Source organism: Cannabis sativa, chromosome 2, assembly GCF_029168945.1.
Source record: "Cannabis sativa cultivar Pink pepper isolate KNU-18-1 chromosome 2, ASM2916894v1, whole genome shotgun sequence".
Taxonomy (NCBI): Eukaryota; Viridiplantae; Streptophyta; class Magnoliopsida; order Rosales; family Cannabaceae; genus Cannabis; species Cannabis sativa.
Window position 1 is genome coordinate 43,422,797 of NC_083602.1, and position 14,576 is coordinate 43,437,372.

Below are 14,576 nucleotides of genomic sequence, written 5' to 3' on the forward strand. Positions count from 1 at the left end.
TATTGAAGTACATTATTCGTTGCTTACTTTATTATTGCGATAATTTTCAAAGTAAACTTTTGATATCCTATGGATTGGAGCATTGCAGGATTTTTGTTATTACTAGATTACATATCAAAATTTTTAGGTTTTAGGGTCTTAGTAATCCTAAGACCCATAGGATAGTAATCCTAAGATGATGATGAAGTAAAATACAAGAGTTAAGTTGCTACTAGCCAAAGGGTCTCCCTTTGGCTAGTTATAGTATTTTGGGATCTAGTTTTTCAATTTTTGAGTTTTGAGTGTTTTGATCGGATTGATTATTTTCTAATAAATTTTTTTGGTTTTTTGATTTGTTTTCAGTTTATTCATATTCGTTAGCTTTGGTGACGGCTATCAACAATGGGGAGATGTAATTCAACAAGTTAGGAGCGTTGTTTGAAGATGTTATAGCTTTATTGTCTAAATTTCCGAGGGCAGTTTTGTCCCATGTGGCTCGCTCTGAGAATTTAGCGGCCCATGGCTTGGCAAAGCATGCTCTGCGGTTAGACGATGAGCTATCCTGGTTCGAGGAGGTTCCAGCGCCGGTGACGGACGTGGGCGTCGTAAATTCATGAGTAATTCTAATCACTTTGTCAAAAAAAAAAAAACATAAAATAAAAATAAAACCTCCTCACTTTGTTTCCTAGTTGTATAGAAAAAGAAGGTAAAGGTCGAGAAGTACAATGACTTAAATAACCCTTTTATTTTTGCAATGACTTAAATAACCCTTTACTCCACTACAATTTCTCGTTACTCTCGTCAAACAAACAAATCCCCCTAAAGCTTTTGTCAAAAAAAGAATCTCTCTAAAGGTAAAGTCTATATAAATAAATAAGAAGGAAGAAACCCAACACACACAGTAGTAGGGAGGTAGATTTCCATTTGTGTGCGCCACCAAACTACAACCTCCCCAAATCCTCAATGGCGATCGCCTTTTGCCTCTCTCCAGCTTCCTCTTCTTCATCGTTATCATTTTCTAATCTCAATCCCCACCGTTCACTTCTCTCATCGTCTTCATCGTCCCATCTTCACCTTCGTTTCTCTTCCGCAACCGTTAACTCCCTTACCTATCCCAACAGCCGCAGTTTGTCTCATTTTGTTGCTGCTTCCACCGGTGGCGGAGTGGGTGGATTCAACGGTGGAGGATCTTCAGGTGGCGGCGGCGGCGGCGGTGATGATCACGGCGACGACGGTGGTGAATCCGACGAAAATGCAGGCGGAAAGAACAGAGCGGAGGCTTTTTTGGTTCTTAAAGAAGCGGGGAGGTCTCTGGAGAGTTTGCCTAAGGACTTGGCGGCGGCTATTGAGGCGGGGCGGATTCCTGGGTTGGTTGTCAGTAGGTACTTTGCGCTTGAGAAGTCGGGATTGATCCGGTGGCTGATGCAGTTCGCTGGATTTAGGGAGAGGCTTTTGGCTGACGATTTGTTCTTGGCTAAGGTTGCTATGGAGTGCGGTGTTGGAATGTTCACTAAGGTATACTCTTTCTAACTTTCTTTTTTCAATCACTGTCATTGTTCTTTGATTTACATGTAAATAATAAATGTGGGTGATCTTGATATCATTTTCAGCAATAACCAAATAATAATAAAAATTAAAAGATGAAAAAGATAGCCTTCACTTTCTGAGTAGTTAGAGATCAAAAGGTCTTTTAAGCTCCACAGTTCTGTTTCTATTTCAAAATCTGAGATAGTCGTATATATTGTTTGATAGGTTTGATAAAGTTTATCACTTTTGTTGGTTTCTGAGTTTTGATTTTTACATTGATCATAGACTGCTGCTGAGTATGAGCGCCGAAGGGAAAACTTTTTCAATGAGCTTGAAGTTGTTTTTGCAGATGTGGTATGTATTGTTTTCTTACCATTTCTCTCGTCGATTGATATATTATTTTGATAATTTATTTACACTCTGAATTATGCAAACTATGAGTACGGGGCCACCCATGGCCTAACTTCTCTTGTTACTTTCCATGACAAATCATAAAGCAAATTTCGCTTTGCTTTGAAAATCTTATATGAATCATGGTAACTTAATATTTTCATTGAATAAATTTAAATTTATTTCTAAAAGTTCGTTCTATCTATTTTTCTTAGGTAATGGCCATAATTGCAGATTTCATGCTTGTTTTTCTTCCTGCCCCCACTGTTTCTCTACGACCTGCGCTTGCACTCAATGCAGGATTCATTGCCAAGTTTTTCCATAACTGCCCTGATAACGCCTTCCAGGTTTTTATCTTTTTCTGTCAACAATTTACAATTCTTTCCGAGGTTTGTTTACAGCTACTCATATTATTCTACATATTTATCGGCAGATTGCTCTCTCTGGAACATCATATTCAGTAATGCAGAGAATTGGTGCCATATTGGTAAGGAGAAGATGCCTCCTAGTTTTCAGTGGAGAAAAATAAAATGATTTTAGGTACTTACACTGACTTGATTGTTCTTGCAGCGCAATGGTACCAAGCTTTTTGCAGTTGGCACTGCTTCATCACTGGTTAGTTTCTGTTTGCTTATGTAACTGTTTCTGCTACTTCTTTCTTTCCTGATAATGCTGTGATTTAAAAAAAAAAAGAAATAAAAATGAAATCTAACTTTCACAAATCTGAAGCTGGCGTAATAAAATTGGTTAATTATTTTTATTTAGGTTGGTACGGTTGTGACAAATGCCTTGATTAATGCAAAGAAGGCAGTAAATAAGGATGCTGCTGTTGAAGTTGAGAATGTGCCTATAGTATCCACCAGTGTTGCCTACGGTGTGTACATGGCAGTTTCTAGCAACCTCAGGTACGTGACTTCTCCAGTATCACTTTAACTATAAATGGACCTTTTAGTTTAGCAATTCATCCTCGCTTATGTGCTAAGTTGGTGTGACGGATTTGTTAAACTTGGCACACGATGTGCTCATCAGTTTATTACATAAACTTAGCTGAATTATTAAACTATTTATTCTTGCTAGAGTGCTTCAACTGTCTGTACATGTAACTATTGGTTTCATGACTAGCATTAGCATTGGAATAACTTTACCAAAACGATAATTGTGACTGACAGGTATCAAGTATTGGCCGGTGTTATTGAACAGCGTTTCTTGGAACCCTTACTACACCAACACAAGCTCATGCTAAGTGCAATGTGCTTTGCTGTTAGGACTGGCAATACATTCTTGGGTTCATTATTGTAAGAATTATTCTACTATCAGCATTTTTTATTCTCAAATGAGTCTTTCCCCTTCGTGTTTATATTCTGATCATTTTCTAAACTCTAATCACAGGTGGGTGGACTACGCTCGTTGGATAGGAATCCAGAAATCCCATTAGTAATTGTTGGTTCGCCTTCACTGCCATTTCTATTTTTCTTTATTTAAAAGGAATCATATAGAGTGAAGTTAGTCTCCCTTGCTCCACTACAGAGATGTTGTAAAAGAATGGCAAATTGCTAAAAATTGGATTTGTGGGGGAGTTTTTGGTGCTTAGGATGCTTTGGATATTCTTTGTCGTAGTACATTTACAGCTCTTGACAGTGCTAACACATGGGATTTTGATAATTAGTTTCTGGTCCATTATAATTTCAACCCCATTCATGAGGATTTGTGGTACACTGTTACATAAACTTGAATTGTTGTTGTTTTCTTTATTATGGAATGAGTTTTTGTAATTATTGAAGAGATCTGTATTCTGTGGTTCGAGCAAATTACTATAGTTTTATGGCTCCAAAAATATTGTAGTATTGCCTTTTTTATTAGTTCAGTTATTAACGAGAATACGTATGCACAACAAGCCAAGCGAATCATGACCATGAGTTTTGTTTCTTGTCATTAGTGGTTCCTGTGAAAATCACCAACCATTGAAAACTCTTATGCATGATCTTCTTTATCCCGAAGCTGTATGATTATCAAGCAATTATTGTTCAACATATCTAGTATTCATTTCCGTCGCAGTCCATATAACTTACTAATCGGAAAGTTAAATCTAAATTTAAGCTTAGTACATTCATGCCCTTCTCTTGTTAAATTAAGCTGTGACATCTTCCTTGGTACATGCTCTGTATCTGACCTCTGTAGTGTTTTCTCCATCTCCATATACCACGTCGCAACAGTCTCTTCCATTACTCTATTACATTTTCACAGAAAAACACACAATAATCAAAACAAACAAATAAATTAGCAAAACATAATGCAGATTGCTGTATACAATCATAATCATTTATGACTAAGTACTGACCTCCAGTGGCAGTTTTGCAGGAGAAAAGACTCGAATTCTTTGAATGTGATTGGCAGAGTGGTTACCACAAGGTGCTAAGGTTGGAGAAGATGCTCTTACATAAGTGTTCATAATTCGATCATTGGACTCCTGTGTGGAGTGGAAGAAGAAGACATGAGGAGTTTCACAGGGATTGTTGGTCGGCCACCGTGTGTTGAACATGTAGAAAGGTGACCTACTTGATCTTTGTCCCCGCCATGGGCGAAAAGTCTCGAGTGGTCTGCGCAGAAAACTGCGAGGGAGTGTGGCTTCATAGATGTTTGTGGAGTAGCCCCATGAGATGGAGATAGACCAGTTGGTGGGCCTGTGGTGGCATATTGTCTGTTGGAGAACACGAGAGGGGTCAACTTTAACTGCCTTCATGAGGTGTTTGATGGAGTCGAGTCGGGTTTTGTTGGGGAAGATCGGGTCTACGGTGTCAATGTGGTGGAGGGAGAGGAATGGAGTCTGTGGATGAGCTGAAAGTAGTCCTGATATGTCACCATGTAGATCAATCTACAACCACAAATTTTAAGTAATGATCAAAATTTACGGCGTTTGGACCTTTGATTGTTATAATTGATGTATATTTAATAATACATATAGTTAATCAACATTATGGAAGGGTTAGAGTAACTATAATATGAGAGAAGTATTCTATGAACGTATGCATACAATGACTTATTTATGTAATTTGATATCGTATTAGATTTTTTAATATAAATTAAACTATATATATAACATTCACAACAATTATGGGTTAAAAGAGAGTTTTTCCTCCGACCTTGTAAGAGGAATGGTAAAAAGTACTAGTGGTGCTTAATATTTTTCTATGTGTTAATATTTCTATTGGTCAAATTAAATATCGGGTCTCATAGAGTTTAATGTAAGGGTAAATACTATTTTAGATCATGTGTTTTACAAAAGTTACTAATTGGACCATCTGTTTTGTTAAATGACAAAATAGACCATGTATTTTTTAAAATGGTACAAATAGGTTCCTGAATTAATTTTTTATCAAAATAAAATTTAATTATAATCCGATCTAAAAGTGGTATGATAAAATTGTTTACATTTTTTGTATATATTCGTATTAGGAATTATCTTTAAGTTGGTTATATTAAAAAAAAATTGTCAAAAATTAAGAATAAGGTCTTATTTTTATCATTTTAGAAAATACATGGTCTATTTTATTATTTAACAAATCAGATAGTCCAATCAGTAAGTTTTGCAAACCACAGGGTCTAAAATAGTATTTACCCTTAATATAATAACTTTTAAAGAGTATCGCTAATCAATCACAAAGTGATATGTGAAAAGATGATAGGCACTACTGGTATCTAATAGCAACGCTCACTTTTTTAATTATGAGTGACTCTTAAAAATTTCTTTGTGTTTTTGCTCATCACCTCTTTCAATTAATTAATTAATATATATATATATATATATTAAAACATAAAAATATATATTTTCTTGTACTCATCTAGAGTATAATATATTAAATATTTCTTTTTTGTTATTCTTATTTTAATTAAAAAGTACATTTTCATTTTCTAAGAAGAATAAAAAATAAAGTAGTTATACACATACTGTAAATGGTTCTACACTTTTTCTAATAAAAAGGTCCTAAGTTAGAATCCCCCTTTTCCATATAAAGAAGAATGAAAAATAAATATATTGATTTATTTTAATAATTTTTATTCTAGTGATATATATTTTTAATTATTCATATTTATATTTTGTTCTTAATTTTTTTTTAAAGAAATCATATAATTTTAATATCACATCAACTTAAAAAAATTCATGACACACCGATAAGACGAATCGTAATAGCGAAACTCTGACCAAGCCACGTCTAAATTTAAGGAGGACTGACAGGCCTGGCTAGAGAGAAAAACAACCTTAGGAGGCTAAGAATTTAGGAAAAGAAATCCAAGCAGATAACATAATCAGTAGGCATGGCAAAAAGATTCGTTTATTCGTATCAGATCGGACATCTGAATCAACGGATTATTACTGATTCAAAACATTCGAATACTTATCGGATCTCAGATCAGATTCGCTTTACCCCACCTAATTTTTTTACGGATCGAATTTGACCTCATCTGTTTTCAATATATTAAAAAAAATAAAAAGCTTAAGATTAAATCCCCTTTACTTATGAACTACATACCTGTGATAAGAAGTACAAGAAATGTTCATATTCAAAAATATAATTACCTAAAAAACTAGAAACAATTCTTAATGTGTTTAGGCCAAACTAATAAGACTTAGAAAGTCAAATATTAATTTAATCGATTCTTCCACTTGAGTTTACGTTTGAGATTAAATATTTTGTATTGTACATTCCAACAAAATGATCATTTTTTCATACATAAGCAAAGCATGTAAGAGATTTGATATTAGTTGAGTGTTTTTCAAATATTTTTTTTTGGATGTTTGTCCTATTTGCATGGTTTGTTTGTTTAGAATAACGTAATCTATCAAATAATTAAAAAAGACCAATTTTTTTTTTTTTTCCTTTTATGCTTATACATACATACATAAAAATATTAATTTTTATCTAGAATTTTTTATTGCACATACATACCTAAAAAATCTTTGTTCAAAAAAAAAAAAAAAAATCTAATTTTTTAATTTTTAGCAAAATTACATATTTATTTTTTATGTAATAAGAATTTAATATTTTCTTTCTCTTTTATTAATTTTGGCAAATAAAATAAAAATATATAGGAAAAAAATAATGCATTACATTAGATTTTTAAAAAATAGATTTAGGAAAATAAATTATAAATTTAGATATAAAATTAATTTTTTTTTTAAAAAAAAGTTGGGTTTGATTAGATCCGCTCCGTATAAAGCGGGTCGGATCTGATCCGGGTAACAAGTCTATCGGGGCGCAGCGGGGCGGGGCCAATTATTACATGATCCAGATCAGGTCGGATTATAACTGGATCAGATCCGACCCGCTCCATTAAGACTCTTAATAATCACAATCATTAGTGTGAAATGATTGACAATTCTTGCTCCTAGTGTTAATACGAATGTTAAATTACTTAATCATCATAACCATTAAAACGTTATTAAGATTATGATGTCACGTCATTAAAAAATTCAAAATAATTAATAATACATAATAAAATTTATCACCTGATGAAAGCCATTGTTATGAGTGAGGGCAACACCAAGATCAGCCAAACAAGAATACAGCATGAAATCACTGACTCTCAAAGTGGGATATCTCTTAAGACAGCCATCCAACTTGGAAGCCACTAAGGAAGCCAAAGGATAACTCAACGCATAGCCAGCTCCCCCAAAGGCCATCTCGAACGAGAAATCGTAGTTGGACCTGATACACTCAGAACTGGTACCAATATAATGGTACTTAGTATGATCATACTTGCTCAAAACTTCTACCAAGTTATCCAATGCCAGAACGGTGTCGTCGTCAGTCATCACATACCATCTAACATTCTCGTCACCTTCTCTAACCATCTCAAGAATCGTCCGCACAATCCTAACCTGAGAAGGGTTCGAGGCTCTTTCGTATATTGCCTTGACCTTTTCGTTCACGCGAAATGGTGGGGCCGAAGATGGCCAAGGGAGGAACTCGTTTTTGGGTGGTTTGTCTAGAAAAAGATATCCTCGAGTCACGTTGGGTCTCCACCAGGCTTCGGAGTAGTGCCTTTTGTTCTTCCACGTGTTCATGGAGCCAACTATGCTGAAAACGAGGTGGCTTAGGTTGGTTTTTATCATGGGGTTATTAGGATCAGGAGTACTTGAAATAAGATTAGTGCTGTTTGTAATTGGTATTGGCCATTTCTGTATGAGGGAGTTGTGTGTAGTATTGTCGAACAAAATTATGTAGAAGAGGAAGATGAGTAGACCTGATATGGCTAATGATTTGAATAAGTCTCCAAATAATGACCCCATTTTTGGTTTTTTTGTGGGAGAATCTGTCGCTAGTACTGGAGATGTCATTTTCGTTTCCCTCTCTGCTGTTCTTTGATGACCCTCTTAACTCAGTACTCACTCGTTAGTTTTTCTAATGTATATAAATATATACATTGGAGTATTTTTCTTTTTTTTTTTTTTTGGATTAAGTGGAAGAGAAAGTGGGTGAAGAAAGAGAGTTTAGAGGAAAACAAACGTAAAATTCTTTCTGAATTTATAAATTTAACGTTCCCAGGAGAGGAAGAGAGAATTGAATAATAATTACCATTTTTTAATGGATTGACAGATGTTGAAAAAAAAAAAATCATAGAGAAGGAAAATAAAGCCTCATTAAGCCTTGAATAATTTAAGATTTTTTATTTCTTCATTTTGAATTGTCATATATGTCCTTTATTTTCACTAGGTAGTTGTTTTTTTTAGAGTATTATTATTATAGTTTTTGTGGAGTTCAAAAAAATTTATGTCTATTTTCTTTTTTACATATAAGTAATCTTTATTAAGAAAAAAATCTGTTCTCTACAAAATTCCATAAATACACAGCAATAACATAACTTTTTGATTTGTTGTAAAATAATAATGATAATAATAATAATAATAAAAACTTATTGGTGTGAATTGCATTTTTAGTAAACATTTATACATATATTTGAAGGAAATTTGAAAGAAAGAAAACAAGAAGAAGGAAAACTACAGATTCTAAATTTTTATTAGATTGAACTTTCTGAGTATATATATAGAAAAATCTAACGTGGAAAGTATATTATTTAAAACTCTACTTTCTTTATTTTATTTCGTACACTTTTATATTACACTATTTTGTATTCTTTTCTTATATCATTTAAAGAATCTATTTTAAAATATTTTAATTATTTAAATAATATAAAAGAATAATAAAATATTTATTAAAAAAGAGAGATTGACATAAAATGATTAAAATAATTATACCTCAAATATATTATTCTATCGCTACATGCTACAAAGCAGTATTCTTTTATTTTACTTTTAGAGTATTTTTTACGTTACTTTTTGATTTACCTCGGCTAATGTATGCTTGATATAAGATTCTCACTATTTTTTTTTAGGGAAATTTGATAATTTATGCTAAAAAATTAGATAGGGTGTTTAATTATACCCAATTATTACACATAAAAAAACTATACCTATCTTTTAATTATCTTCCAAAAATACCCCTGTCTTTTCAAACTTCTCTCATTCCCTCTAACTCTATTCTCTCTCTTCTACATTCTCTCTCTTCATTCCCTCTCCCCACCGACGCTGCAAACAACAACCACACCAGACGACCAAACAACCAAAACCCACTAACCCCAATCGCAGTCGACCACCAAACAACCACCAGACGACCACGAACCCACAAACCCACAAACCCACGAACCCACGACGACGACGACGAACCCACGAACCCACGGGCACGAACCGAACCCTTGAACCCACGACAACCCAGACGAACCCTCGAACCCACTCCAATCGACCCCATCGACGGACGCCCGAGCGAACAAGGAGACCCTGGGCCGAATCCCACGAACCCAGCAATCCAGGTTAGTTTCCGTGGAATTTTTCTTTGAATTTTCTTCTTTAAAATGCATACATTTGTGGTTGAATCTGGTATTGAATTGAAAGTTGTTATTTTGTATGTTTTTTGGGGATAATTTGTGCAATAAAACTGTGGGATGAATGTGGGTTTCGAACAATAGCTTTTTCTGGGTTTTTAGGTTATTGTGCGATTTTATGCGATTCTATGTGCGATTTTGTGCGACGTATCTGGAGTCTGTACAGGCATTTATTGTGCGACTTTATGCGATTACTGTGCGATTTGTGTGCGATTTTTACCTGGATTATAACTGTTTGGTATGTTTAGCGACTTTAGGCGATTACTGTGCGATTTTGTGCGATTGTTACCTGGATTATAACTGTTTGGTATGTTTAGCGACTTTAGGTGACATTAGGCGATGTGTGTACGATGTATGACATATTGAGTAGGTTGTGCGATTTTAACAATATTATGCGATTTAGGTGCGATTTTTGTGCGATTGTAACTGGCAGGATCTTATTTTTTGTTTGTTTTGTACTGTTTTTTAGCGATATTGTGCGATTTATGTGCGATGTTTATGCGATTGTATGTCACAGTGGCAATCTTTATGCAATTTTTGGGCGATTTTTGTGCGATGTTTATGCGATAAAGTCTAATTAATCTTTGTAAATGCAGATGGCTCCAGAACTTATTCTCCCAGTGTCAGAGCACTTTCCAGGGCGTATAACATACAGAGGGAACGGATATTTTGCATCAATCAAGGCTAAATTTGAAGCTTTTAACTTGACTCAGAAGGTGAAGGAGACGCCCTTTGGTGTTTTTTGGAATGCCAGCGATTTGAAATTCAGTGGGGTTATTGTGCATCAACTGTTACTAAGGAAGAAGAAAGTGAGTGAAGCCAAAAACGATGAAGTGTGGTTTTACGTGGGTAAAACCGAAGCTAGATTTGGGCGCTCTGAGTTCGGTTTGATCATAGGCTTAAAGATGAGCGGTGGTCCTTCGTCAGAAGAATTGACTGCACAGTGTGATTCTGATCGGATCTTGCGAGACTATCTCAACAACTCAAAAAGGGTGACCTTTAAAACCCTTTGGCTAGCGTTTGAGGCATGCGATGTGGCTGACGATGTATACAAGTTGGGGTTGTGTGCATTTGTCGAAGGTGTTCTGCTGTCACGGGCCGAGGGTGTGTATATCTGGACAGATATGTTAAAGTTGGTAGAAAATGAAGACAAGTTCTTCGAGTATCCTTGGGGTCTTCTTTCTTATCAGAAGTTGTTGTCTTCCACAACTAAGAATATGCAACAACTTAGGCAAAACTACATGGATAAGAACGATAAGACCAAGAAGAAACACAAGAAGGAGAAAAAGGTTACTCAACCTAAAGCGAAGTACAACGTGTACGGATATGCTCCTGCGCTGCAATATTGGGCATTTGAGGCCATGCAAGTTTTGGGGAAGAAGTATGGCCAGTGCAAAGGGACTCGATTCCCTCGAATGTTGAACTGGAGCACCCCCGACACAGTCACGAAACATGATGTGAAGCAAGCTGATGTGGCTGCACTCTTTGAGAAAAGGGTATGTGAATCTTTCTCTATTTTAGCGCAATTATTTTTTGCTTTAAGTGTAATCTGTGTTATATGCGATATTTGATGCGATATTGTGCGATATTTGTGCGATTTACTTTACAGTGCATTATAAATGTTAAGTGATTAATAAGTTTTTTGGCGACTTTGTGCGATCATTGAGCGATTTTGTGCGATTTTACTTGCACTCCTTATAAATTTTTACTTGTATTGTTTTATTTATTTGTTTAGCGACTTTATGCGATTCTTGTGCGATTGTTGTGCGATTTGTTAGAAGTCTCATCACTTGTATTGTTTTAATATTTTTTGGCGACTGTATGCGATGACTGTGCGATTTTGTGCGATTTTTGATGACAGTAGCTAATATACTTTTCTATGTATATGTAATAGATTTTTGGCGATATAGTGCGATTTTTGTGCGATATGTATGCGATTTTTTTTGTTTTTGCGATTTATTTGCGATTTTTGTGCGACATGTTTGCGATTTAACGTGATCTTGTGTTTTTGCAGATGGTTGTGCTTCAAATCTTGTATCCTCGGAATTGGGAGGTTGATTACTGGAAGGACAATTGTGAGGGTGAGGTCCCCACAGTGGAAATGGGGTTGGATGAGGTCGAAGAAACACAAGCCGGGGCGCAAGATTCGACCGCATTCGAGACCCAAGCCCAACGGGTGGCAGAATATGTGGAAAGGTCCAAAATTATTCCACCATCCCCACCCAAGGAAACAGCAGACGCCTCCACATCTGCCACTGTGCCCCCAACCCCTGCCACTGTGCCCCCAAGCTCTGCTCCACCCAATGACTCCGACTACCTCTTGTTGGCTAAGAGATTGGAGAAGGTAGAAGCGCAACAACTTGCGATTCTCACTGCCCAGACTGAGATGAAGGCTGACTTCAAGAGAAGTCAGAAAGAGATGAAGAATCTTATCATGGATCAAATTGCGACCGTGATAAGTTTGTTACAGAAGCAGCCTTCGGAGCCGACACAACCATCAGGGCCGGCACAGCAATCAGACCCCACACATCCATCCGACACGGCAGAGCCATTACAGACGGTACATCCATCACCGCCGACATATGATGATGATGATGATGTCTACCCAGAAGATTGGCAACCTGACGTATGTGACGTTCCTTCTACTCCTGCAAACGCCATTGTCATTTCGCTGGGTGATACAGAATCTCAGGATGTGGAAGAGTTGCAGGGGCCACCAGATGGGGTGGAGTTCTGTAGGCTTAGGCGAAAGCGGAAGCCGGTTTTCTTGAATGACTACACAGCTGGGAAGAAGAAACAACGACATGGGCCCGTGGTAGTAGACACACTGAAACCGGCGGACCCCCGGCTGTTAAATTTTTTCCAGAAGTGGATTACTTATGCTAGGGACAATAGCCGTCCTAGGGATGTTCACACTGGCGAAGCCACTAGATCCTAGTTCGTGAAGTTGATGGTGCTGAACGAATGGCTCGACGATGATGTAAGTTATTTCTTAACAGAATTACTTTATTGTGTTTTTCATTGTTTTGTGCGACTTACATGCGATTTATATGCGATTTATACTCACTTTATGTATAACCTGGTGATGCAACTTTTATGCGATTTATATGCGATGTGCGTGCGATTATAAACTGATTTATGATTGTTTGCGACTTATGTGCGATTATTGTGCGATTTGTGTGCGATTTTTGTAACAATTTTGGTGATTTCTTTGTGCGATTTCCTGCGATTTGTTGTGCGACTTTTATGCGATTTCTTTCTTACTGTTTTCTTTTGAAACACAGCAAATTGATGCCATGGCGCACTTATTGAGGAGAAGACGGACCCTGTACCCAGAAGTCTACACTCGAAAAGGTGTAGTTTTGGACACATCTGCTCCACAGTTCTTTTCCATGTTTTGGAATATGTATGAGGGTGACAAGAGCAAGATGAAATGGGATGAGGGCGTTATGAGTTACGTGCAGGGGATACCGCACAGATACTTGCCATGTTGGGAGAAGCAGGAGTACATATACTTTGTGTTGCACCTTCCCAAAGAGCGCCATTGGGTGGCAGTTGAGGTGGATATCGAGAACTGGGAGATCATTGTATATGATTCTGATATCGGTGCCACCGTTGAGGCAGCCATGGAGTCATATTTGAAGCCTTACGGCGAGCTCTTTGCAAATCTAATTCGAGATAGCGGTTATTTCCAATACAACAATTATGTACATCCGGTGGAGTTGGGCGATCTCAGTCAGCTCCTACCCCTCCATTATAGACGAGCTACCTCGGAGGTTGTACCACAAACGAAGAGTAGGTCAATCTCTTTTTCTTTTGTATATTTTGAGTAATTTATTTAATTTTGCACTCCATTATGAATTACTTAACTTAATTGTTGCTAATATTTAGTTTTTTTTTAGTGGCAATTGTGGAATGTATGCCATGGAGCACATTGAGCACTTGCTGCTGGATCGGTCGTTGGAGCATGTGCATGCTGATAACATGCTCACCTTTAGACATAGGTGGTGTGTGGACCTATTTTACCAGAACTTAACGTGGTAGTTTTTTGTAGGTTTTTGCAATGTTAATCTTGTACACATAAACTCCCCTTTTGTAATTGTATTATAATCTCACCAAAATTATATATAACAAGTAAATTTAAAGTTATTTAAATTGTTGCTTGTATCAATTTATTTCTTTTTTAAATTTTTGATAAATACTGTGAAATGATGGCTTCTTGAAAAAAAATTTCGCTAAGAATCGCATCAAAATCGCACATTCATCGCATAATATCGCCAAAATACACAAACTAACAAATCTAGATTAGTTCACATCGCAGAAAAATCGCACTATAATCGCACAATGTCGCCAAAAAATACAGAACCAAAGCAAACTCAAAAACAGGATCCTGTCAGTTAATATCGCACAAAATCGCACCATAATCGCAAAAATATCGCCAAAAAATACAGAACCGAGCAACCAAAAACAAGATCCTGTCAGTTAACATCGCACAAAAATCGCAGGATATCGCCAAAAAATACAAAACAAACTAAAAACAAGCTCCTGTCAGTTACAAATCGCACAGTAATCGCATAATGTCGCCTAAAAATCGGTAAACAAACCAAAAAAGTATTAATCTAGGAGAAAAAAGCACAATATCCAACAACCAGCAATACAACACATATTCATTTAAATATTAGAGAAATGGTTCAAACTCGAGCTTTGCATGTAGCTCTGTTGTGCCCTAAACCGTGACATAG

General features: G+C 36.2%; 3 protein-coding genes across 3 annotated transcripts; 2 read left to right on the forward strand and 1 right to left on the reverse strand.

The window, feature by feature from the left end:
* The first annotated feature begins 773 nt into the window (after positions 1-773).
* On the forward strand, positions 774-3,730 carry LOC115719508 (protein RETICULATA-RELATED 4, chloroplastic). The gene is made up of 8 exons (XM_030648583.2): positions 774-1,494; positions 1,792-1,860; positions 2,112-2,243; positions 2,330-2,383; positions 2,467-2,511; positions 2,662-2,801; positions 3,066-3,191; positions 3,286-3,730. The coding sequence occupies exons 1-8, from the start codon at positions 943-945 to the stop codon at positions 3,329-3,331; spliced, it is 1,164 nt and encodes a 387-aa protein (XP_030504443.1). The 5' UTR covers positions 774-942; the 3' UTR covers positions 3,332-3,730.
* LOC133034961 (uncharacterized) lies at positions 3,490-8,274 on the reverse strand. The gene is made up of 3 exons (XM_061110535.1): positions 7,403-8,274; positions 4,235-4,768; positions 3,490-4,123 (listed from the first exon to the last, which is right to left on the reverse strand). The coding sequence occupies exons 1-3, from the start codon at positions 8,231-8,233 to the stop codon at positions 4,025-4,027; spliced, it is 1,464 nt and encodes a 487-aa protein (XP_060966518.1). The 5' UTR covers positions 8,234-8,274; the 3' UTR covers positions 3,490-4,024.
* A 2,083-nt stretch (positions 8,275-10,357) lies between these two features.
* Positions 10,358-12,865, forward strand: LOC133034962 (uncharacterized). The gene is made up of 2 exons (XM_061110536.1): positions 10,358-11,330; positions 11,849-12,865. Exons 1-2 carry the CDS (start codon positions 10,425-10,427, stop codon positions 12,770-12,772), a joined length of 1,830 nt encoding a protein of 609 aa, XP_060966519.1. The 5' UTR covers positions 10,358-10,424; the 3' UTR covers positions 12,773-12,865.
* Positions 12,866-14,576: the final 1,711 nt, after the last annotated feature.

Excerpts from the sequence above, each read along its gene's own strand:
- LOC115719508 (XM_030648583.2), top strand. The coding sequence starts at position 943 with ATGGCGATCGCCTTTTGCCTCTCTCCAGCTTCCTCTTCTTCATCGTTA. Across the intron at positions 2,512-2,661 it reads TTGGCACTGCTTCATCACTG|GTTGGTACGGTTGTGACAAA; the intron begins GTTAGTTTCTGT and ends ATTTTTATTTAG. Across the intron at positions 2,802-3,065 it reads GCAGTTTCTAGCAACCTCAG|GTATCAAGTATTGGCCGGTG; the intron begins GTACGTGACTTC and ends TGTGACTGACAG.
- LOC133034961 (XM_061110535.1), bottom strand. The coding sequence starts at position 8,233 with ATGACATCTCCAGTACTAGCGACAGATTCTCCCACAAAAAAACCAAAA. Across the intron at positions 4,769-7,402 it reads ATAACAATGGCTTTCATCAG|ATTGATCTACATGGTGACAT; the intron begins GTGATAAATTTT and ends TTGTGGTTGTAG. Across the intron at positions 4,124-4,234 it reads CTGCAAAACTGCCACTGGAG|AGTAATGGAAGAGACTGTTG; the intron begins GTCAGTACTTAG and ends AAAATGTAATAG.
- LOC133034962 (XM_061110536.1), top strand. The coding sequence starts at position 10,425 with ATGCAGATGGCTCCAGAACTTATTCTCCCAGTGTCAGAGCACTTTCCA. Across the intron at positions 11,331-11,848 it reads CTGCACTCTTTGAGAAAAGG|ATGGTTGTGCTTCAAATCTT; the intron begins GTATGTGAATCT and ends GTGTTTTTGCAG.